This window comes from Vulpes vulpes, chromosome 6 (genome assembly GCF_048418805.1).
Source record: "Vulpes vulpes isolate BD-2025 chromosome 6, VulVul3, whole genome shotgun sequence".
In the NCBI taxonomy this organism is placed as follows: Eukaryota; Metazoa; Chordata; class Mammalia; order Carnivora; family Canidae; genus Vulpes; species Vulpes vulpes.
The window spans coordinates 70,174,856-70,199,330 of NC_132785.1; the positions used below are offsets into that span (position 1 = coordinate 70,174,856).

The 24,475-nt window shown below is 36.2% G+C and overlaps 1 protein-coding gene across 3 annotated transcripts in view; it reads right to left on the reverse strand.

Moving 5' to 3' along the window:
- Positions 1-24,475, reverse strand: part of PRKD1 (protein kinase D1) — a 319,748-nt gene that overhangs the window by 15,491 nt on the left and 279,782 nt on the right. For all 3 annotated transcript variants that reach the window (XM_026007650.2, XM_026007651.2, XM_072761305.1), the window contains 3 exons: positions 9,208-9,369; positions 8,550-8,648; positions 7,354-7,621 (listed from right to left, as the gene is read on the reverse strand). In XM_026007650.2, the coding sequence (XP_025863435.2) occupies positions 7,354-7,621; positions 8,550-8,648; positions 9,208-9,369 (529 nt within the window). The remainder of the gene's footprint in view (positions 1-7,353; positions 7,622-8,549; positions 8,649-9,207; positions 9,370-24,475) is intronic.

The window sequence follows — 24,475 nt, forward strand, 5'->3', positions numbered from 1 at the left end:
ACCGAGAAGCCCAGTTTTATTATTTTTTAATCAAGGTATTGTATGCGCTTGGTAGAAGATATAAATCAATCAGTAAAAAGAGTTCAAAATTAAAAATAAAAACCTCAGATCTCATTATGAGACCTGCTCTCCAGAGATTACCTCTTTTGACCATTTAAAAAATTTCTTCTGATTTAAACCAGTGCTACTCAGAGGAGGCCCATGGATTAGTGCCAATCTGTGAACTGTTTATTGGTCTATGATGAGATAAGCATAGAAGGTAAGACTAAAGTATTTGGAGACTTTTATACCAATTTGTCATTGCTGTCACATTTATTTTATTTTACAAGGTACTGGCCGATATGTTTGGAAATTAAGATAAAATGACACTGGTCCTTTACCACAGAGTTTGAGAAGAACCACACCTGAGAAACAAAACAAATGAAACAGATTCCTTCCCATTAAGGACAATGGATCATATCATTTCAGTTTTCTCTACCTTATTGTCCTCCTTTCCTCAAGTAATGAGATTACCCTAAATTATGTATTGACCACCTTTGTAACTTAGAACAGTGCCGGGCACACAATATAGGATATGTATACAATACATATATGTAATATTTATTTAAAAGTATTAATTCTTAAGATTAATTTATATATTAAATCATATATAGGTAAATGCGTAAAACTCACTCCATTCACCTAGGCAGAATCTTATATGAACTCTGTGAAAGCTACGGCTCTTAGAGCTCTCTTCACCTTTTCTGTTTTCCTCCTTTTCAGCATTGTAAATGTATCAATATTTACATTCTTTTGCATAAGATTAATAAAGTCAAAAATTTGGTCCAAAGGTTATCTAAAATTTTGAATTAATAAGTAATATGTGAAATAATTTATATGTAAATATTATGAATTATAAGATTATAACCCCTGCTCCCCATACCCTATAATCTATATCAAATTTCCAATCCAAAGAGAATTTTAGTGTGTTAAAATGATTTTTTTTCCTACATCCCTTTGCTCAAAATCATGGCACATATGTTAGTTTCTTCTGTATGTTATATACCTTTATTATACAACTTTCTGTATTTCCTGGAGTTTATATGTCGTCTTCTTTATTCTTCACAAAAGAAACGGGTCTGGTAGGGTTTCCTATTCTTAATACTTTATGGCAACATACACTAAAATACATTTAGCATTTGAAACAAATTGCATGTCCTGATATCAAATATATTATAAAGAAAATGTGAATGCAAAAACAGGTTAGGAATTAGAGAGGATCTTTATAGTTTAAATTAAATTCTGCGAATTTATTTTAAAAGTTTTTTTAGAAAAAAGATTTTTTTTAAAGCCCTGTTCAGCTGTCAGGTCTTTCAGGATTAGGCTCTGGAGCAGCATTTTTGAAACTGTGATCTATGGACTTTTTACATTCTCAGGGCAGGACTGCAGTTTATGGGGGTGGAACCTGGGAATCTCCATTTTTAACTAGCTCCTCTGATGAAATGTTAAAAAGTTTAAAATGCCTGCAATAGACCTAGAGCTAGACTATGACAGGTTGTTTAAAAGAGCCCTAATCAAGAAAGTTCTTCAGAAAAATTATTAGAAATCCCTTGCCTTGCAAATATTCCTGTGTTCTATTAGCTAGTTTTTCTACTTCCCATTTCTAAACCCTACACCCCTGGCATATATTTCTTAAGCCACAGACAGAATTTTGTTTGCAATTTTCTGATGTTTTGGCTATGTCCATCCAAGATTTACCCTTATTATTTTAACAGATGTGACAAATATGGAGAATAGCCTGATCTATCTCTTGTTATTTTGGAATTGCTAAAAATGCAATGAAAGGAAGGGCATAGTGACACATGATCAAATAAGGCATAATTTTCCTTGGTTTCATCTGATTATCTAAAAAATATTTAAGTGAAAATGGGCTGCTCTTTCCATAAGATACAGTAAATATGCCGAATCAAGTAATATTTTAAAATAGGTACACAAGTACTTTCAAGGAACTGAGAAAGGTCATAGGATGGATGTGTTGAGGGCCAAACTGAACTTAGTAAAAGTGATAAAGCTAGAGGTGGGAGTGAAGCCACATATAATCACTGACGGGTAATAATGGATAAACTGGATGATGTCAAACACCCATTTAGTAGTCACAATGATGAAATGAAACAAGATGGAACACACCAACACAGGCTTAGAATGAACTGTAATGTTCTCAAACTCTTATTTCATGATTACCTAAAGTCTTCCCTTGTGCAATTATTTATAATCATATGATTCATTCTGGAGTGTTTTATTGTATACATGCATTCTTAATTAGTTACATTTGTATAACTATTTACAATGTGTATATTTGGTTATACATATATAAATAACTATATATAACTGTAATTAAAATATATGTCTAGTTATATATATAAATTTATATAATTATATGTGTGCATATATACCTGAATACACATATACAAAAAAGCCCCTCAAAAAACATATATACAGACAGATTCATAGATAGATCATGTAAAGTGACTGGAAAATAGACAGTGTTCATTGTATTTAAAGGTACTCCAGCTATGTCAATTACTGTGCTAAGCACTTTCCAGTATAATTTCATTTAATACTTAAAATAACCCAGTGAGTTAGGAATTATTGTCACCATATTTCAGGCAAGAAAACTGAGACCTAAGAGGATAAGTAACTTGGATGGGGTCACCATTATACTAACTTGAAGAGATCTCAACCCAGATCATTATCACAACATGATCTTGTTTCCCTGTATTTTTAGACATTGTTGAAAATTGTGTTGCTACTGTAGCTCTAAGCTAGTAAAAGCATATTAAAAATTTAATGTGAAAGCACAGCAAAATCCATTAGAAGGATAATCAAGAGGCTGTAAACGTAGTAGATAAGAGCATCTACCTTGGAAACAGCTGACAGGATTTGCACCCTGGCCCCACTCAGGCAAGCCACTTAACCCTCTGCATCCACACCGCTTCATCTTTCAAAGGGAAACAATTATAATATTAACTCAAAGGTTGGGGATGATTAAATGAGTTCATATATGTAAGGCATTTGAATAGTACTTGACTATAATGCAAATGTTAGTATAGAAGCATCAGTAACTATTTTTTTTTCTTTGGAAGTTTAATTTTATGATCTCCCTTTTACCTGTAACATTTGGTGAGTTAAGTTTTGCTCAATTTTTTTTTCTCCTTTTTCAAATCATACCTTGATTCACACACAAAAATCTATTTTTATAATGGACATTTGTTAATGCTTTTATGTTTGTTTTTAGCCTAGTATCCTTTCCCTGCAGGAACTTACTCTCTCCAAACTGGAGAGGTTCTCCATCATTCATATAGCCAATCAAAGCCAGGCTCCTGCGGTGACAATGTGATTGTCACCAGGGTATTACAAGGATTTAAGCAGAGCCAATCAGTGCCCCTTTCAGAGACTCTATGGCTACTGACAGTTAATTGCTCCTCCATTCTGAGATCATGTATAAGGAACAGCATAGAAGCCTGGGGCTGCCGGGGATCACTTTGCACCACATGGAGAGTCCACCTGAGAAGGAAGCCATCATAAACTAAAGCAGAGATGAAGAGAGATAGAGAAATATGACATGTGAACTGCCAGATCCAAATAGACAAGGTTCACTTTTTGGACTTCCCAGTTGTATGAGTTAATAAATTTTCTGCTTAAGTTAGTTACAGGTTTCTATTATTTGTACACAAGAGTTCTGATTAATCAATTCACTGCTAAATTATTAGTAAGCCCATCTCCAGAATGCTAGTACTTGGCTTACTATATATCACAGCAAAAATAATGAATGACTTTAAAGTATTCTCTATAAGGTCCTAAACATCAAACCTTAAGAAATAAGCATCCTTTCACGTACAACAATGTATGATATAAAGAATAGAGGCAAATAAGTTCAAGTCCTGCCACTGTGTGACTAAATTTAGCTGAGTCACTTAACCTTCCTGGTTTCTGTCTATTACAGAGACTAAAACAAGCTACATATTGGAGGATTGTCGTGAGGTTCAAATGGTACAATGGTAACTCCAGCACTCCGGTAGATAGTATTACATTATATGGGGTACCTTTCTACACTCACACACAAAAAAATGCATGATACAGGAAATTTTCCATTCTGACACATCTATGTTTGCTACAAAGACCTTACAACTTTCTTTTTTCTTTTACATTTTCATGCCAAGAAAAAAAAATACAACTACCAATATGTCTGAAGAATACTTGGGAAACATGCCCATCAGTTTGCATATAATTTCTAAAATTATATAATCAATTCTTGGTTACCCGCCAGAGCAATTGCTTAGCTTAGTGTTCTGCTATCCTCCTCCTAAATCCAAGTCCTTGGTTCACCCCACACCTGCCTTTAAAGATGCTTTTCACATCCTTTATCTCATTCAGTCTCTGTTACAACCTCATTATAGAGACAGGAATCATTATCCTGTTGTACAGATGAGGAACCGAAGCTCAAAGAGGGTTAAGTGATGGCTAATTATGATGGCAGATAGGACGATAACTCAAACTGCTTAACTGTTGTTCCTTACCTTTGAATTTACAATCACTGAGGTGCTTAGATTTTTATTTCCTTGTACCTGGATCCTTTGTGGTTCTGGTATGATTTAAAGTATGCTGAGACTAAAAATTTACTAATATCAGTTGTGACTATCCTTTGCCAATACTAGTTTGCTTGTGTATTTATTAGATCCTGTGTGCTTAAAATTATGTGGTACCTGTCTGTTATTACTTTTCGTGAGGGAATTATTTGTTCTCAACAAGATAGTAGGATAGATTCTGGACCATAATTACTTTTGTAACACCTCAGCTAATATAATGACATCTTTAACTAACTTTTTTTATATTCAACTATTCTGTTCCTACATCAGCAGCTAGGTAACTAATTTGCCATCAAGAGCCTCAATTAGCAAGGAGTACAACTCTTGTGCCTCAAAGGCAAGGATGAGTCAGAAGAAGATACTGAGGAGAGAGGCCAGTTAATTCCCAAAGTGATACTTGAATCATTTAAAAGAGTGAGGTTGTATCTGAGCTGGTCTCTACATGACTTTGTCAGTGGTGGGAAATTCTTAGCACTTAGAAATATGTACAGCAAGTAAAGTATGTACTTCCTGGTCAAATAATAATGTTCTCTTTCTGAAACGCTTTATCTCTTTCTTTCCAAATTTTAGTGACTGGCCTAAATGTCATCTCCTCTGAAAAAGCAATTCTAACTAGTCAAGTCCACCATGATTCTTACTCCTTTGATTTGACATCTTTCCATTTATCTTCAAGTTCTTTGAAGAATATTTTGTTTTGTTCTCTACTTTCATGTTACCTAGGATGTGTATGTGTGTACACACACACACGCACACGCACGCGCACGCGGTCTTTTCCCAACAACAGTTCCTGGAGCCATTAATTTAGGTCTCTGTTCTCTACTATTAATGATATTTAAACATTCACAATTCATAGCTGTTCGTTTCTGGCCTAAATAGGTTATATCTACAACAGCTAGGTCAGCACATTTCCATGGTACCAGAGAGGGAGCATCATTTATTCTACTACTTCAAGAAAAAGTACCCCACTACTCCAAGAAAAAAAAAATTAAATACAGAGGCTATTTTCCCAATGGCCTATTCTTGTGTAACAGGAAAATGTGACTGGCTTCAGAGGTATTCTAGACTTGCACAGTGGTAACAATATCAAGTCATTTTACTGGATTTCTTGATTGCAGGAATCAAGCATAATGGTTAACCATATTTAAAGGTAGTGTTTCCTAACAAAGATACTGGTCACAAGGTTATTTGATAACTCCACCTTTCTGCCTTCTGGAAAAGAAACATGATGATACTTGCCTTTTGCCTCTGTTAAATTATCCTAAATATTTCATTAGTGCTTTGGCTACATGACAGTTCTTTTGTAGGTCACAGATTCCTTTAAGATATATCCATCCAGCTATGATTTACAACTAATTAGAGGATGTTAAAGGTTGTTGCTAATAGTAACTCAAAGCCCTGATAATGGATAGCTCTTGCCATTTAATACCAAGAGTTGTCTAAGAACTTAATTACCTTGGGCAGTTTCCATACACTCTTTTCCAATTTCTACATCACTGCATGCAGTGACAGGTATCAAACAGATGTTTATCTATGACTAGTATTTGCCTTTTTAAGTGGTGAAAAATCTGAACAGATTTAGAGCTAGATATGGCCTGAAAACTAAAGAAGGATCGGTCATCAAACTGGTAGTCAAAGAATGTATGTGCAGATTGGGTATAAATTCTGGATCTGCCCCTTAACTAGTTTTGTGATTTTGGCCTGTGGTGTCCCATCTTTTGCCTCAGTTCTCTTACCTGAATCTAGGCCTGACAGTAAAACTTATCTTACGAGGTTGTTGTGAGGATTAAATAAGCTCCAAAGTATATTCACTGGGGAATTCTATTCCAAAGCATTGAGCATGCTTCTCTGCCCTGACTGCCCTTGCCACTTCTTTTAAAACTCACTCTCTCTAAGAAGAAGGAAGGATTTATTAAGAATTTAGCTTTAAAGGACATCTGGGTGGTTTAGTGGCTGAGCACCTGCCTTCGGCTCAGATCTTGATCCCGGGGTCCTGGGATTGAGTCCCACATCCGGATCCCTGCAGGGAGCCTGCTTCTCCCTCTACCTATGTCTCTGACTCTCTCTCTGTGTCTCTCATGAATGAATAAATAAAATCTTTTTTTAAAAAAAGAATTTAACTTTAAATAATTCAACACTGCCAAGGCAATCTATCCTAAAGAAAGTGATCACAGATACACATAGAAATTATATATAAGGATCAAACAGGAACAACTGAAAAATACAGTACCGGGGAAATGGCTAGAGAAAATACCGTATATATTCTAATGTCACACGAAGGAAGTCAGTACATAAAGAACTGGCATACTAACATATAATAGGATAATTAAAAATATCACTATCATAAAGTTCTTGTGTTCATAATAGATTAAAAGTGCTTAATACAGAGACAGGTAAAGATTACTCTTAATGGAGATTAGCCATTTCCATTACACCAATGTGTAAGTATTTATAAGTTCTAAGGCAATATGTCAAAATTTTAACAATTTCTTTGTTTCATTTGCCTCTTAATATGTATTACTCAATTTCTCTATCAAAGATGTACATTTCATCCAAAGATGTGTATGATCTCCGTCTCCGTTACTCTTTCCCAACCCACCTGAATCAATTTGTGCCCCTACTCCAGTGTACAATTTACAATGCACATTTGTCAATTTAATAATTCATAACTGAATTAATACTATAACACTGAAGGGTTAAACTATTATCATTTTCGAATGGAAGATATTACCTTCATGAGATATTTCCTTCCAGGGATTTGGTGGATACATGAAGGCTGCATTCTGGATTTGGTCATGTATGTCTTCGTCTTCGTTAAATGGGAATGTGCCACTTAGGCTTACATAGATGATGACTCCAACAGACCACATGTCTAGAGAGCGGTTATAGCCCTTGTTCCTTAGAACCTCAGGAGCCAGGTAAGCTGGGGTACCCACCACTGACCTCCGGAAAGACTTTTCTCCAATGATCCGGGCAAAACCAAAGTCACAAAGTTTCACCTGTTGATAATAATGGTTTGTAGAAATGGTAAGGTCAGAGATTGTGTGTCTGTATGTGTCTTAGCCTAGTTCTGCTGAAGACAATGATAATACTTTCCATATATTGTATGGACTTCTCATGCCTGCTAGAAGCAGTAGCTATTTTCCATTTTATATATTTGAAGACAGTAGTTGAAGTACTGGTACACACATATATTTTCATTCATAAAAAAATCATCTAAATGTTCACCTCTCTTTGCCTCCCAAACCAAGAGATAAATGTGAAAATATGTATGCTCAGAGGTGGGCAATACTGCTTCACAAGGCAGAAAAAGCATCATGCAAATCTGGAAGTGACAGACTGAACTCAAGGGCTTATTATAAAAAATTGTTGAGGGATCAGCATAGAGACCTGTCATGTTCCCTACACTAATCCTCAAATTTAGCTCTGCATGGGAACCTAGATGGGATCGGAAGCTGTCAGGGAAGCAAGGCAGACAGTGGCCTTGGGTCACTTCAGATAGAAGATTCCCACACAGCTGTTTTCTCTCCTTGGAGCTGAGGAAAAACACAAGCTTTTGCCCTTGGCCTTCAGAAGAACACCAAACCTAAATGCCCGTGGGACCCTTCAGGGTTCTGCTCCCCCTCTGGCCCAGCGCTTTCAACATCAGCCTTGGGCTGCCAGATCCATAAGCTTTAAGCTTTGGATCTGCCTAAGGCAGCCGCTGAGCAAGAAGAGGCTCTGCCGGTGTTTCTCCAAGGCAGGCTGAGCTGAGAAGCCAGAGTAACAGAGTTGCAGTCCCCAGGGTATAAGAAGGAAACAAATGGATGAAAACAAACAGGTAAAACTTGAAACAAATAAAGGTTTTGAGGAGAAAAGGAGACAGAATACTGCAGGTTAGCCTGGTTGCCATCAGCCGGCTTTGCTGGGAGGGGCTTCTGTACTCGCCTGGGGGAAAGGATCTGCAGATGCCAGCAACACGTTTTCTGGTTTGAGGTCACAGTGAACGATATTTTTAAAGTGAAGATGCCGCAAAGCCACAAGTATCTAGAGAGAAGAAAATCGTCAAAATCATCTTACTTTGGCCTATGAGTGTGTTTCCAGACGTTTTCTACTATGGCGTAGATGGGAAGGGCCAAGAGAAAATTCCCAATGAACAGCTAAGCCTCTTTATTCACAAGACACTGAAATGAGCTAAATCCACAGAGCAGGTGTCTAAGGAGGCGTCAGTGGGAAGAGTAGCATACTCTGGTATTGATACAGCAACCAGACAGGTGTAGATCACAGACGTCAATAATATCTTCCTTCCAGGGATACCGATCCTTGAATATTTTCAAAGAACCAGGACTCAGCCACTGTGCAACTGAAAGTTTCACGAGGAGTTTTAATATGTGGGCCTGCATACACAGAGCTCACGTGTATGCTGGACTCTGGAAAGCACAGATAGGAAGGAAAGGATACAATACGCCCCTGCCACCTTTGCAAATATAAGTCAGACGTTGGACGTGGGGCCTAAACAAGGCTGGGAAGCTGCAGGGACATAGTGGTAACATTTGATATTGAATATTATCCTTTTTTTTTCTTCTGCCTCTAATTGATTCCTTACCTGCGTAATTAAAAACTTCGTTATGTGCTCTGGCAACCTGCCCTTTTCACTTGACAAGATCATCTCCAGCATGTCTCCATGGAGTTTTTCCATAACAACAAACACTCTTTCCGGCGTCTCAAACATACACTCCAAATTTACAACACCAGGGTGATGAAGGTTCTATTAAAGATAAATAAAGCACTTGAAGAAAATGAGTTTTTTGATACTGTTTGGCAAGCTCACTGATTATATAAAACTGTTCAAGCTTAAAGCTATGGAGAAACCCACACTTCGGATTTTTAACATTTCTAAATTCCACATGTGCTGCCTTATATTTTTGAAATTCTAATGTCTCCAAAATATGTATCTTTACTTTCTATGCAGAGTGAAATTATTTTTTCTATGCTGAAAAACCTAAGTTCCAGCACAGTGAATTGCTAATTAGGTTTTAATTAGAACGCCATATTGAGAAATCTGTAATTTCTTAGGATCATCTCCAATATTAAGCATATCATCCCAAATAAGCACACTAGGCCATCTATACATACTTGATAGAAAATTAATGGTATGAAATCTGTACTTGCAGTGTATTTGATGGCACTGAGGAAGCACATTAGTCAAAACCTTTCGGAATTGCTCTGCTACTAGAAGCTATGGTAGTCTGCTACCAAAGCTCTTACATAGTGAAGACTGCCAGGAATACAGCAAAAAAAAAGAAAAAAAAATTATTGAATCCATGTCTTGTCCGGTACCCCATGCTATGTGGTAGTCCTGCATGGTTCTCCAGCATTCAATAAAATATTGTCCCAATAAAGTAATGGCTAATGAGAGGCTACATTTGGCTTGACATGTTAATTGTCACATATGTCAAGTAAAATTTCTCATAACATTAGACAGTCCCTTGTGGTGATGCTCAAAGTCTGAATGTTGCCGTGGGGTCATCAACAAAGCCTTCGCTCATCTGGTCTTTATTTTTCTTCTGGGCAAAACAACAAAAAAATCCTAACATTAGAAGAACTATTATACATCCCACTCATATTTCAATGAGAAATAGAAAAAAAAAATCATCATGAACTCAAATTACCTAAAGAAAAATCAAGGACTTAACTGAAACGTGCTAACGGCTGAACAGAAAAAAAAAAAAAAAAAAAAAGATTGTAGAAAAAAATTCTCTATTAGTGATAAAAAAAAAAAACCTTCATTCAGCATGTAGAATGAAATTTTCACAAACTTCTTGAAACCTGAGATAGCTTACTGATCTTCAGACCTCACAGATGGACACTGGCAGGTGAGCAGCAGAAGGGACTGCAGGTGAGTGTGCACTGTATTCATCCTCCTTCTGGCCACGGGCAGAGAAAGTCTGGTGTTAACTGGATATGGAGAGTGGCAAAAGCTCCCTTGTGATAACCTGTCTCCCAGGATGCCCTGCCCCTACTTTGGCCATGCTGATCTCTGCCTCCGACATCAAATAGGTCTTTTTGATTCTGGTGCTTTGGTGCCCAGTCATGTACCATTAATGTGGTCATGGAATAACAAGTTTCTGAATGTGGTCTGAGCAGATGTCTTACCCCAAGCCTTTCACCTCCAGAAGGTAGGAGTCACTGTTCATGAAACTGTCACACTGTTACCTGGTCAAAACTGGCTACTCCAGAATAGACTAGGCCTTTAGAGTGAGAGCTGAAGCACATGGAGAGGTGAGAGTAACAAGGCTCACACTATCACTACTACTACTTTATTTGTCTTGACTGGCTACAAATAAGACCAGACAGCTGCTGGGCTTGGCCATTATGGGGATGCCAGATTGTTAGGTGGGAGACTCTAATTAATGACTACATGAATGTGTTTGATATGCAATATGGAATAGCAGTGATAGCACTGCTCATACATGAACCTGTGGTCAGGCTGTCATATTGTCGTAAATCCCTTTCCTGGATCCAGGAGCCACTCCAAGGGGAAAGACCACCAGCCCCTGGAGCATCCAGATATTTCAGCTGTCCTCTTTTAAACCAATGATGACAGTAAAGGGTTTAGGAATGACCTGAGGGTCCTGCCTGAGTTATGACTCTCTTGAGACAAGTCCACTATGAAATGTGCTAAGTATACCTTCCCCTTTGAGTATCTTCTGCACTGATTCTTTTTTCTATTTCTTCTAACTTTAAGCATTAAACCGTGTTCTGGAGAGTTTGGCTTTCTCAAATGACCAAGACCTTATTGACTGGGTGGGGAGCAGGAACAATGAATAGGAAGGCAGGATACCAATAGAAAAAAGTACCAAGGCAAAGGGTCTCCCATGTAGACACAGGAAAAACTAGAATGTGAAGATGATACCCAAGGAAGGGCAATGGGGGAACAGAAGTGGTACTGCTTCTACTTACCCTGCTTACCCTGTCTTGGGCTGTGAAGTGTGGGGGAGGTGAAGGAGTCAGAAAATGGCTAGGAAGTTCTCTTACCTAAATTATCCAAATATATATGCAATGCTGATCCTCTCATGTGCTTCTGCTCATATTCCTCTAATTAAGTGACTTAAGTCCTTCTGTCAGTAATTCTTTTTTCCTTTTCCCTATTCCACAACATAACCTGAGGAGCCCATATGGAGGTGAGGACTTAAATGTGTTTACCTCTTTGGTGTATTCCCAGAATGTTCTAGGCCAAAAGTATGGAATGGATTAATGCGATTGTCCATTGTCAACTACCTTGTGCCATGTTCACATTAGCTCTGAAGGACTCTAAAATGTCCTCTACTAACATCTCTATGAAAAGGATAAGGGGAAGTTTTGCTATTTTTAACAAAGGATTTTGAATATAGTCAAGTGTACAGATTTATAAAAAATTCAATAAAAGCATTGAACTAAAAGTCACTTATATACAACTGGTAAAAATACTTTTAGAAAAGTTTAGACTAATACATTTGTTGCATTTGACCCTTGTTTTTTTATAAAAACCTTTATGCTTTATAGGTTTGCTAAACAATACATTGAGTGGTAGTTGAGAACTCTCTCCAAAAGCAAAATGACTTTTTTCTCCCTGTAGAGCCAATATGTAACAAGTTGATATTTCTAAAGTTTATCATGTATAATTGAGACAAGGCCATCACAGATGTTAGTCATGAGGTGTATTTTTTTGCACTGAACCAAATGACAAAACTTGTTTTAATATTCGACAGGAACAAAAGAAAAGAGAATAGAAAGAATCATGTGTTATTTATCCAAATTCACCATACAATACTGATGAATACTTCTTTAGCCTAGAAAAGATATTTGGAGACTGGAAATATTTTTTATTTTTTTTTAAACCCAAGGCATTATTTTCTATTATCATGTATAATTCATATTACCTTTTTAATCCCTTAAGAGTAACTCTAAGATAACCTTTGACCCAAGTGGTCCATGTGACTTATTCACAATTTTACTCTTCTGTATAAAATATGAAATAGCTTTTCCTACTAATGTCCAAAGTAACTAAATTAACTTAAAAGTGGCTTGATAACCACAATACTATGGCATACTAGTGTTCAGAAAGAACTGTGCTATCTATTCAGAGTTACCTCAGGAATTCAGATAACAAATTTCATGGCAGAGTAAGCTACTACTGGACTCTCTGGCCATCTGTTTGTTGCATTTAAGTAACTTAATTTTCAGGAAATGAAACATTTGGTCAAGTACAGGAAAGAATAGTGTCCATTCACACTTAACAGATTGATGACATATCCATGGGGTGAATATAAATTATTTTGAAGTCTGAAGGAAATACCATTTGGACATCAAGACAAAAATTCTTCTGATTCAAGTTCCCTAGAAAATTCTTATGGAATCAATGGAAATTAGTCACTAAAAGCAAAAGATTTTATAAAAGTTATAATATTTTATATAAAAAAGAATTAAGGATTTTAATTAACATTTTAGTGTATTATACATTCTATTTTATATTTTGGGCTCATGTTAAACAATATTTCATTAGTACTTACATTCTTTCTTTTTTTTTTACATTTTTCAATTCTAATAGTGTTTTGTTTTAGTACTCAGTTTTGAAGTTGAGTATTAATTCCATATATTTAGCTGTGATAAGTTAAAGGTGTCACATTTTCCCCTTCTCTATTCTACTTTCAGGATTATTATACTCAAACATATGAGAGGTAGGAAAGGAGAATTAGGATCCACATATCTTTTTAACAGGCTATTTGGGAGCAATACAGACTTAATATGGGGACTTCTGACTACTTTTCTATCAAACACTTGAATGATCTAGTTCATGAGACAGAAAAAAATGAACTTAACAGTGATGAGTCCAAGGTCTAAATTTTAAGTGGCATGCAGAACAGAAGGAAGAATATTTTATTACACAGTGGTATTGGTGGGGACATGAGGAATCCTTCTCAGAGGTAAAGCACTATGACAATGGCTTTGTTGATCCTCATTACTGCACGTTTGCCAAAGTTAGGAGAAGGGCACACTTTCTTATCCACCTTCTAGTCACATTCTCCTACCATTTATACTTTATTTAAAGCCCCTCAAGGGATCCCTGGGTGGCGCAGCGGTTTGGCGCCTGCCTTTGGCCCAGGGCGCGATCCTGGAGACCCGGGATCGAATCCCATATCAGGCTCCCAGTGCATGGAGCCTGCTTCTCCCTCCGCCTGTGTCTCTGCCTCTCTCTCTCTCTGTGACTATCATAAATAAATAAAAATTAATAAAAAAAATTTTTAAAAAAGATTTAAAAAAAAATAAAAAATAAATAAAGCCCCTCAAAATCACAATCATCTGATGCCTTATAAAGGATAAATAAGTCTTGGAGAGACACTGTAGAAGGCAGATGATTTTAAGACTCAGTAAAGACAATACTGAAGTTGATAAGGAAGGCTCAGCTGTCTCTCCTAAATTCCAGAATCTTTTATCCAAGTGTCTTTCAGTTATAATTAATTTATTCAAATGAAAGATGCCAACAATGGGATCAGTGTCTTTCCATCCAAATGTATTCTTCTGGTAGTGTATCCTCTCTTGGTAAATGGCCAGCCATCTAGGTCAGAAACCTGAGAGTCATCCTAAATATTCTCTGTCCTCTCAATTCTAACAACCAGTTGATCTCTAAAAGTGTTAGAGCTCATCCTCTTAATTTCTCCCACAGTGATGCCTAACTTTCATCCTTACCATTAATGCCTTGGTTTGAGCCTTATCTCTTTCCTTGGGATGGGCTACAACTTCCCAATTGATCTCCTCTTAGGGCTTGCTCTCCTCCAGCCCACTCCTCAAAGGGCTGCCACTGTGATTCTGGTCATTCCGTCTTGCTTCCAGTTCATAAAGGAATCACCACCAGCTTTAGGATATGTAACCCTTTAGAGTGGCAATAGGGCCCTTCACCATCAACTACTTATCTTCCCCCCACCTAAACAGTTCCTCAGCTTCTTTTCTTCTACATATCTACCCTTCTCTCTAACCATAGTAAACTATTTTCAGAACAAGTGTTATTTTCTCTCTCTCTCCTTTCTATACTTTTATACATACTTTATTTTGGCCTGAATCAGACCATTTTGCCTGGTAGGAATATTCAGCTGTCAGGCAGATTTCATTGACTCCCATACTCAGACTTGGATGTCTCTCCAATTCTCTTTCCTCAATCCTTGATAAATTATCTTTCAGGATGGTTAATGTACAGATACTTAGTTACTGGTGAACCTGTGTGTCTTACCTAGAAGACTACAAGCTCCATAAGGCTTATATTTTATCAGTTATATTCCTGGTCAGTATAAGCCTAGTGTCTGGTACATATTAAATATCCAATGCAAATCTGTAAATTTGATTTAAAAATGAGTTCCTGTATCTCCTTACTTTTCAGTATATAGATAATGTTCTTTATGATTGAAATGATTTTATTGAAGAGATGATAATACATGTCTGCCATATTTAGTCAGCACATTATGCTGATATTTTCTCTTCTTGTAAGAATACAGTACATGAATTTTTCATCATAAGTTCATTTGAATCCACTAGTAAGCAATCTCGGGATTCTGGTGATGACTAATATCAAAGATGTTACCACTGGTATGAGTAGAAAGATGATTTTCTAAAGTCTCAAGGGAATGACAAAGACATCCTGGTGGTTTCCAGGTACCATTCCTTCAAAATATACACATTTTGGCCACTGCTCTGGTAAATACTTTCTTCTTTAACAGGAATAAACACACTTTTCCTATTTAGGTGATTTGTATTTATTTTATATCTAGTTCTCAGTAAGGAGATATTCATAGTTTTAGCTCATTCTCAAAGGCCACTAGGCAGGAGCCATCAGCAAGAGATAAGCAAAGCAGCAGCTGAAGGGCACCATCAGGATATCCCTTCTAAATTAGTCTTTTCCTCCATGTCTGTACATGAGCTGTAAAACCCAAATTTCCCAGGATTTCATTACTGTCCTGAGGATGAGAAATAAAGCAATGGAAATGGGCTATTTGGATAATAAGGATCACTGTACTTCTACCTTCTTGTGTAGAGAAGTCCTTTCTCTTTCTCCATTTCTGCCTTAGCCCAGAAAATTTTCTTCTGCCTTTCATCTAACAGAGGCTACAGGTTAAGTGTGTATTGCTACAACCTTGCACCTTCTGGTCTGCCCTCCCTCATCATACCCAGTGCTGTGCTTTTAGATTTCAGTGATGGCAGAGGTATGTCTACTCTGAGGTCAGCCAAGTGAGGGCTGTGCTGCACTAGGTGAGAGCCCTCCTGGCCTAAATTGAGAATGGGGATTACTGGTTGCTGTGTGCAAACACGTGCCCATTTCCTGCTCAGCTAGCAAAGGATCTATGGTTTAAATGGGCTCATACTTAGTAGTACTCTCTTAGCATTTTTTGGCAAATTTCATCAGCAAATTTTGAGGAAGGGACGTTGATAATAACCTAAAACAAAATTAAGCTAAAATGCACTGTCAGAGGGATAAATGCATACAATTTTGGTTCAACAACAAGACGAGATGTAACAATCCATCCTCTTGTAAATAGGTATCACTGGCTGACATTTTGATCAGTGGGGCCACAATCAACATAACCCACTGGACTTTTGGAACTCAGAAATGTTCATATAATTTTTGGTAGGAATTGTTTGCTCATACCACCCATAGGAACTGTGATGTAATTTACTTTTGTTGTAGCAGTAGTTAGCAAAGACTGATGCCAGTTTAATAGAGCCCAAAATTTTGTGAGAGAAACAGTAAGTTGGAGCATCTTCAGTAACTGCTAAAAACAACAGATATACCTGGATCATGCCTGGCTCTCAAGGCAGTCAGCTTGCAGGTGGCCAGCCTGTAATGCCTACCCTACCACAACATCTTAAATTAGCTTTAAGTCTTATGTATTGAATTAAGTAACACTGGCCCAAGAAATAAAACGAAAAGAAAAAGAAAAAGGACCAATTTAATATTTGCACAGCAAGAAAATCAACTGAGGCCTGCCTGATGCATAATTTTGTATTCATGTATATCCATATACCTATCTACACATCTCTGAGTCATTTTTCTCTTCATCAATTCTGGAAACGCTTCCATCTATCTTTTGATTCCAGGGTCGCTGCAAACACATGATAAATATAGTGAGTCCTCTTCTTCCCCTATGACAGAAGAAGCTAAATGCAGAGGAGGAGGAGGAGTATATATAAAACAATACTTTAAAAAACCCGCTCATCATCTCTCGTGCTGTTTCCAGCTTTTCTTCACTTTTACCAGGTAGAAATAGTAGAAAGATATGTGATATTTTTCCATCTACCACCAGGAATCCTTCAAATTAGAGGTACATGGAAAATTTAAAACACCAAATCCAGATGTCCTAAGTCTGTCACTTGGACTGATACACTAAGATTTCATTAGAATTAATATTTATTAATTCTCTATATTAATTCATATAATTATTTATATGGCTGAATTTGATACTGTAGTTTTTGGGGGAAGGGGGAGTGATTTCTATTAGGAGAACTTGGGACAGACCCTCAACAGAAAGGATCTTGTACATACTCCAGTACCTACGCCTTAACCCTTAACTAACGCCAGAATTTCAAGTTGACTAGGTAAAAAGGTGTTGATATTTGAGAGCCAACAACAAAGACTTCAGAGACAGAAAATTAACAATTGATCAATATCTTAAACAAAATCAGTGTTAGTAACATTTCACCCATAAAATATGACCCCATCCTCCCTTTTTTGCATGCTATTATCACTCAGTTTGTCTTTAGGAGAAAGACAAGTATGGTTGTCAAAATAGAAAAATTGGAATTTGGAAGTTAAGATGTGTTTATTGTTTATAAAAACTGAAAAAACTCCAAATATCTGGATTTTTTTTTTTCAATTTGCTATCAAATGCATAGCAATGGAGACACATCTGGAACACTTCTTTTTTTTTTTTTAATTTCCTGTTAATCTATCTGGCTAGAAACATGAATGCATAAATCCAATCTAGTCTTGGTGTTAGATTTAAAGTGTAATTTTTAACAAATCATATCACTGTAGCCCAGCTTCTATATTTAGATGCCAGCACCCAGAAAGCATAACATTCTATTATAGCATTAAATGATCTGTGCAGACACATAATCCTTCTGATGTCTTTTATATCAGATAATGGGAAGAAGAGTGAGTATATAGGGTCTCCTGGACAGGAATAGAAGACAGAATGTTATGTGCTAAAAGGTCAAATGGTGATATTTCACATTTGTGTAAGCTTTCTGTGGCAAAACGTGTTTAATTGGCACATTCTCAAAATTGAACAAGTTCCTAATTATGGGGCTTTAATAAGTGAAAAGACTGTATTCACTTCCTAGACATGGATGACCTGGAAATCATACACAGTATTTTCTAAACTGTCTTAATGAGGGAATCTTGACCCCCATCACCTTCCATGAAGAAACTCAAAAGACTAGTGTTCTTCCAAAAATATGCTGGGAAACACTGATTTAAAAAATACTTTATATATTATTTAATTTAGTTCTCCAAAATATTCCTGTAAACCAAGTACAGCAAGTCAGATAAATTCCAATTCATAATTAAGGAAATCAAAGTTTAAAAAGATTTACAAAAAAAAAAAAAAAGTAACAGTTTTGCCTTGGAACCTGGCTTTTTGACACTAAGTTTTCACTATGATCAGCTTCTTACTAAACAGAATATCTATTTGGAAAAATTTCTAAGTTCCTTTTCTTTTTCTTGTAAGAGACCTTTATTTCCTTTTTTCCTCTATTATAGATATGTACGTACCTAATCAATGGGCTTCATTTTTTTGGAATACGAAGAAAAAAACAATATTATCTCAGAGCTGCAAAACACGTCTTATCTAAAGAAACAATTTCATGAAAATTCTTCATGCAATAAAATAAAAAGAAATATTTGAAGAAATATAATGAATATATTAGATGAAGCAACAAAAGTATAAACTAACCTCTCCCTACATATTAAAAGAAAAAGCCAAATTTTACATATTTTTCTCTAGAGAAAGAAAAATTGATTCCTGCATGATTTTTTAAAAAATCACCAGTTTGCAAAAGTTTTCATTTTCCCACCCACACTTAGTAGTATTATTCTCTGGTTTTCTAACATTATCATCTCTTCTTCACCTCTTGATCATCCTTCTAGATTAAGAGAACAAAGCCATTTACTTACAAGATATATATCTCATCTTGCTCAATGAAGACAGATTGCTATATTTTTAGACAATGATAAGGAATGCTTTATTGTCTTATTGGCATGCTCTGCAATCCTGTGTTCCCTTGATTTAGTCAATGTGATGACAAAATTTCTTCATTAAATATTTACTGAGCGCCTTATCAGTGGTCAGGTATATGTTAAGATATGTTTAGCCTGAGTCTAGGCTTTGAATCAATCATATTATTTGTTATAATGAAACAATGTGTTTCTAGGTTCTGGCTTCAGGGAATTCAACATCAAGTTATTAGAATCAGTTTCTAGGAACTAGACTTTACAACCTAATGGTGGCAATGCTAGTAACACCTTACAAGTATGGAATCTTTACTATCTGCCAGGCACTGCTAAGAGCTTCACAAAATTATCACATCTGAGTCTCACAACATCTCTATGAGGTTTTCCAGATAAGGAAAGTGAGGCTCAGACAGCTTAAGTAACTTATTCAAGCTCCTAAGAATTCTTAAATAACAAGTCTGAGCTTTGAACCCAGACATCTGATTCTAGAATTCAAGCTCTTTAAACACGATATTATACATTGCTTTAATTATTTCTGTGGACTCAAATCCATTTAGGACTAGGGTAATGCCAAAGAAGTCTCCTCACTACGATCTCACAATCCATCTCAGGATACTGCCTGAATTTCTGAATGCTGCCTGTGGTCAGTCATCTCTTCCTCCTGTTCCCTCTACCTGTTATGACATCCACCTTGACAAGTTGCCTTGACAATTCCTTATTTTCCCTACTGGCAGGACTTCTCTGACAGCTCATTCTACTTCTAAACCCATACACTACCACAGTGTAGCTCTATGTTACCGAATCCCCTCTTGATCTTGAGGTTCCACTGTCTTTAAAGGTATTGTTCCGATGTGTTCTCTGACTTCTTTTGCACCCAAAGCCCAATTTCCCTCCCAGGATTCAGCTTTGAGACAGCCTGTAACATCTGGAACAATTAGTAGCTATTCTATAAACTCCCTCATCACCAAATACCATAATTTTCTAATTAGAGCCTAAAATTTAATGATTCATACAAAAGGTTTCATAGCAAAGGCCCTGAGAAAGGATTTAATACAGTATGTGATTTAAGACAATTTTGTCAAATGTTAACTTGTTACTTATAATATCTTTACTACTGTGCTAGGCATTGTGGAAGCTGAAAACAATGCATTGCTGAGACTTTCAAATTTGTTTATAATCTAATTACTACACAAGAAGTATTTGCTAAATATTACTGCTTTATATGAAGACAAGAAACTATAAATAAACAGGAGCTATGGAAAACAGCATAAGACAGGGAGGATTGATAGATCTTAAAGATCAATCACAAGGAAACCAAGATGGGCATCCAGGCTTGGAATCAAAAGCTGAGCAATGGCCAGAGGTTAAGAGTATGATGAAAACAGTAACTTGAGGGGAAATGAAGGACTCAGTTGAATAGGAGTGATAAAGTCCAGCATGATAACCTACAATGCTAAACACAGATTTGATGAAATAAGAAAACTACTAGGCTAGGGAGGGATAGGATAGAAACCCACTACAGACTCATCTGGTTGTGGTCTTCAGGATAGACCAGGGGAAAAGGCAGGGTCAGTAAGATGATGACAGAGGGGTGGCTGGGTGAGTGGGGAACCAAACTATCAGAGTATCACCTGTTGCAGTAATCAACACACAAATTTAAAAGTTCAGTCTAGATTAGTGCCAATGGTAATGTTAAGGATGAAGCCAAGACAATCTTGTAGCAAGGAAGAAGAGGAACAGGAGCATTTTGTCACTCACTACTAGCTGAAAATAGCAAATAGCCTCCAATAAGCCTTTCTTGCCTTTAGACATTTTTTCTCTATAATATGCCATTTCCAAATGCTAATTTGATCGTAACATTTTTTCAAAACATTTCAATAATTTATAATCACCCAGGCATAATAAAGTCCAATCAACTTGGCACAATATCTAAGGTTCTCGATGAACTCACATGAAAGCCACTTCCTGGTCTTTTTGCATACTAAGTCCCACAGCAGTCTCCTAACTAAGTAAGCATATTCTTGGGGAACAAAAGGATTTTTAAGAGTATGTGAGCAGAGCATAGTTTTAGGAAATCTGTTTTGTTTATAGAGTTTTAAGAAAATCTGTTTTGTTTATATCTATATCCTTACTTCCTGGAACACGGTGGGCACGCAATGACATACAAGGAATGAATGAATGAATCATAGCAGTAACTTGATCCACAAGTAACTTCTAATACAGATCTGAAAATATCTGTGTAATTCTCAAATTCTCCATCCCCACATTTCCTTTCATAATAATCTTTCTCCCTTCCTATGGATGCTTCTTACTCCAAATATTACTAGAGTGCCTTGGCATGGGGAGAAAAATCCTCTGAGAGAAAGGTAGAAAGAAAGTATGAAAATACTGTCCCAGTATGAAGTGAATGACTCTAGCTTGGAAATCCATTCATCTGTAACTTAGTTTCTAATTAATGCTTCAATTACAGATTTAATGGGTTTCAATGGAGAGAGGACTGAAATGAATTTCTGAAAATAAATCACTGTTTTTGTTTATTTTGGCTTACAATTTAGCTCCTATAGTTTAAAAATAAGAAATAAGATGGTTGCTGAATTCTGTCTAATTCAAACAGTAAGTAATATTCACTCATCAACTTATGAACTAAATTAAAAAATCAATCTCAGGATGCCTGGGTGGCTCAGTGGTTGAGCATCTGCCTTTGGCCCAGGGCGTGATCCTGGAGGCCTGGGATAGAGTCCCACATTCGGCTCCCTGCATGGCGCCTGCTTCTCTCTCTGCCTATGTCTCTTCCTCTCTCTCTCCGTGTCTCTCATGAATAAATAAATAAAATCTTAAAAAAAATCAATCTCAATAAATAGTGTATTTTCAGTAACATTTTTTTATGCTTAACAAGTATAGATAAAATTTTACAGAATAAAGCTTTTACTATTAACTGTAATGAGAACTGAACCCGAAGGAATGCCTTAAACACTTACTGAAGTGTTGTAATCAAGAAATTTAAAATATGCCCTTATTTTTATTGTAAATAATTATGAAAGGGGACACTGATAAAAGACTTTCAGGTATAAAAAAATGCATTACATTGCAATAAAATTTTGTAGGAAAAGTAAAATATATTCAAAGAAAACAAGGTATGTTGTGAATTATATTGTTAAAGAGTAGCCCATTCATATATTTTTTTTTAAATAATTGGTAAAGAATCTCAATGTCTACAACATTTAGATTCTAATGCATACATTTAAAGGAGTTATATAATAGTCTTATTTTTAAATATCAATATTTTTAATATAGTACAAAATTAAAACTCTTTAAGTGTCTGATAAAATAGTTCTAGCTGTCATCCTAAAAATATACAATCAGGTATGTTTTTTAGAATTCTTTCTGAGGATACATGAAATGTTTGAAAGCAACTCTTCTAAAACGAGCTAAATTTTTCTACTCATTTTTTCATAGAATATTTATTTTACTAAGGTGGCCCCTCAGCCTAATAACCCTTTCCAACATGTCTTTGGTTATCAAAACCTATGAATCTTTCAAAACTTCAACAATGTCATATTTCTCTTGTAAGCTCTCCTTGATTCCAATAACCTGGCCTCAGTCATAGCCCATGATTTCTTTCACTATGCTTTCACAGCTATCCTGACTTGTAGTTACTTATACCTGACAGCCTAGTTAGATGATGTACATCTTAAATGGTTTCATTCATTTTTATATGGCCCAGAGACTCAGTACATTCCTTTGTATAAAAGAAGGGAAGTACTTCACAGGTACTGATGATTGACTTACTATTTTTATAAATTGAGGAAAAGTTTCTTGCCTTAGAAACTGGAAGAATGAAAACACAAAGTTAGGGAGAGAGTATCTTGCAGGGAAAGACATTAGGATTGTGTCTGGTTTCAGGCCGGTTGGTTTGGGGTGAGATTGTCACAGCAAAGTGGAGATGTCCTAAGGTAAAAAATATGAGACTCAAGTGCCTGTGGAAGATGAGAACTCAAAAGATAAATCAAGGAATGACCTGGGAAGGGATGACAAAGGACACTCTTAAAGTGGATGACCTCACTCTGGGAATGAGTCTCACATTAGCATAAGCCATTTAGATGAAAGAAAGGAGAAGTTCAAGAAGAAGGTGGGAGGAACCAGCAGGGAATTTGAAACAGGATCTTGGATCTTCTAAGTACGGGAGTCAGGGAGCAAATGATCCATGCTATGTAAGGACTGAGATTAGTGAAGCTGGGTAAAGATTGAAAAATAGCCAAAAGGTGATAGGTGGGCAGAAGTAGAAAACAAGAGGGTGGCAAAAGGACCTCTCACTTTCTTTAAGAAAGGTGTAGAAACTAAAGACAAAGGAATTTATGAACAGGAATGGAAAGAAGAGTAGAGCACAAATCTAAAGTGCTACTATACAAAAGGGGGGACCGGATGCACCTGTACAAGGCAGCCTAGACAAATAAAGACCACATTTGGTTGTTGCTTTTGTTTTAAGTTAAGAAACACTTAAATGGGAAGAGGAGTGCCTCATCACAGAGAAACCAGAATAATAGAGGTCATTTTAGAGGTAAGTGCAAGGGGATACATTTAATTTATGGCTTATAAAATTTTTAGGTATTTTTTCTATATTATGTATTCTATATTCAGTCCTTTTTAAATTCCAAAATGCTTTCACACATTGTATCATAAACAGAAGTGCTAGTGTTATAATTCTGACTGAACAAGTCTGTGTTGATGAAGTGTATTAAATATATCATACCACTATTATTTGCTCTAGATTTTAAGTTTCTAAGTTTTATAAGATATAGTTGCATCTCCTTGCAAAAGGTCAGTTTTCTGTGATATCCCTAATCATCAAACAACAATCTTATTTTGTTTTCATGAATAGAAAAGAAAATAATTTCAAATTTACTTTTCTTAAAAAAAAATCAAGATCCAACTTTAAAAATAATAATATAAGTAGGATCCCTTGGGGATTTTATGAAACATTTGCCATCTACATTAATTAACATTCTTTTGAAACACAATAATAATGATGAACTATTTACACCTAATGAAAACAGGGCTATTTGAAATGATCTATGTAAGAGATATCTAGGCCGTAAGATTCACATTTGCTTTAATTTTTCAACTATTCAAAAATATGTGAAGAGCGTAGTTTTCTAGTAACTGAATCAGATTTTGGAAAGCCTTGATGTAGGTTATACAGAAAGGAGAGAATGGACAAAGAAAGAATTCTACTGTTTCACATATTCCATATTTACATGACTTTGAAGTCTGCTATGAGCAAAGGTGCTTTTTTACAAACAACAGAAACAAATCAGAATGTGACCAGAGGACTAGGAGAGCTGCAGGAGCAGGGATTTCTGCCTCAGCCCACACTGCCACTTCTATAGAATCAGGAGGAAGGGGACTGGGCAGGACTCATGAGACACCAAGTACAACCATTAACTAGAACTCCAGATTTCGTAAATAGGGGACCACAAGGAAGAGGATACCAAATGCTTCTAGGAATCACATTTATATCCAGAGCAACAGAATTCTGTTTCTCAAAATTAGTAAAATAAAACTTTCCTCACTGTCCAGTTAATTTCAATGATGTTACTTTTTCTGAACATAACAG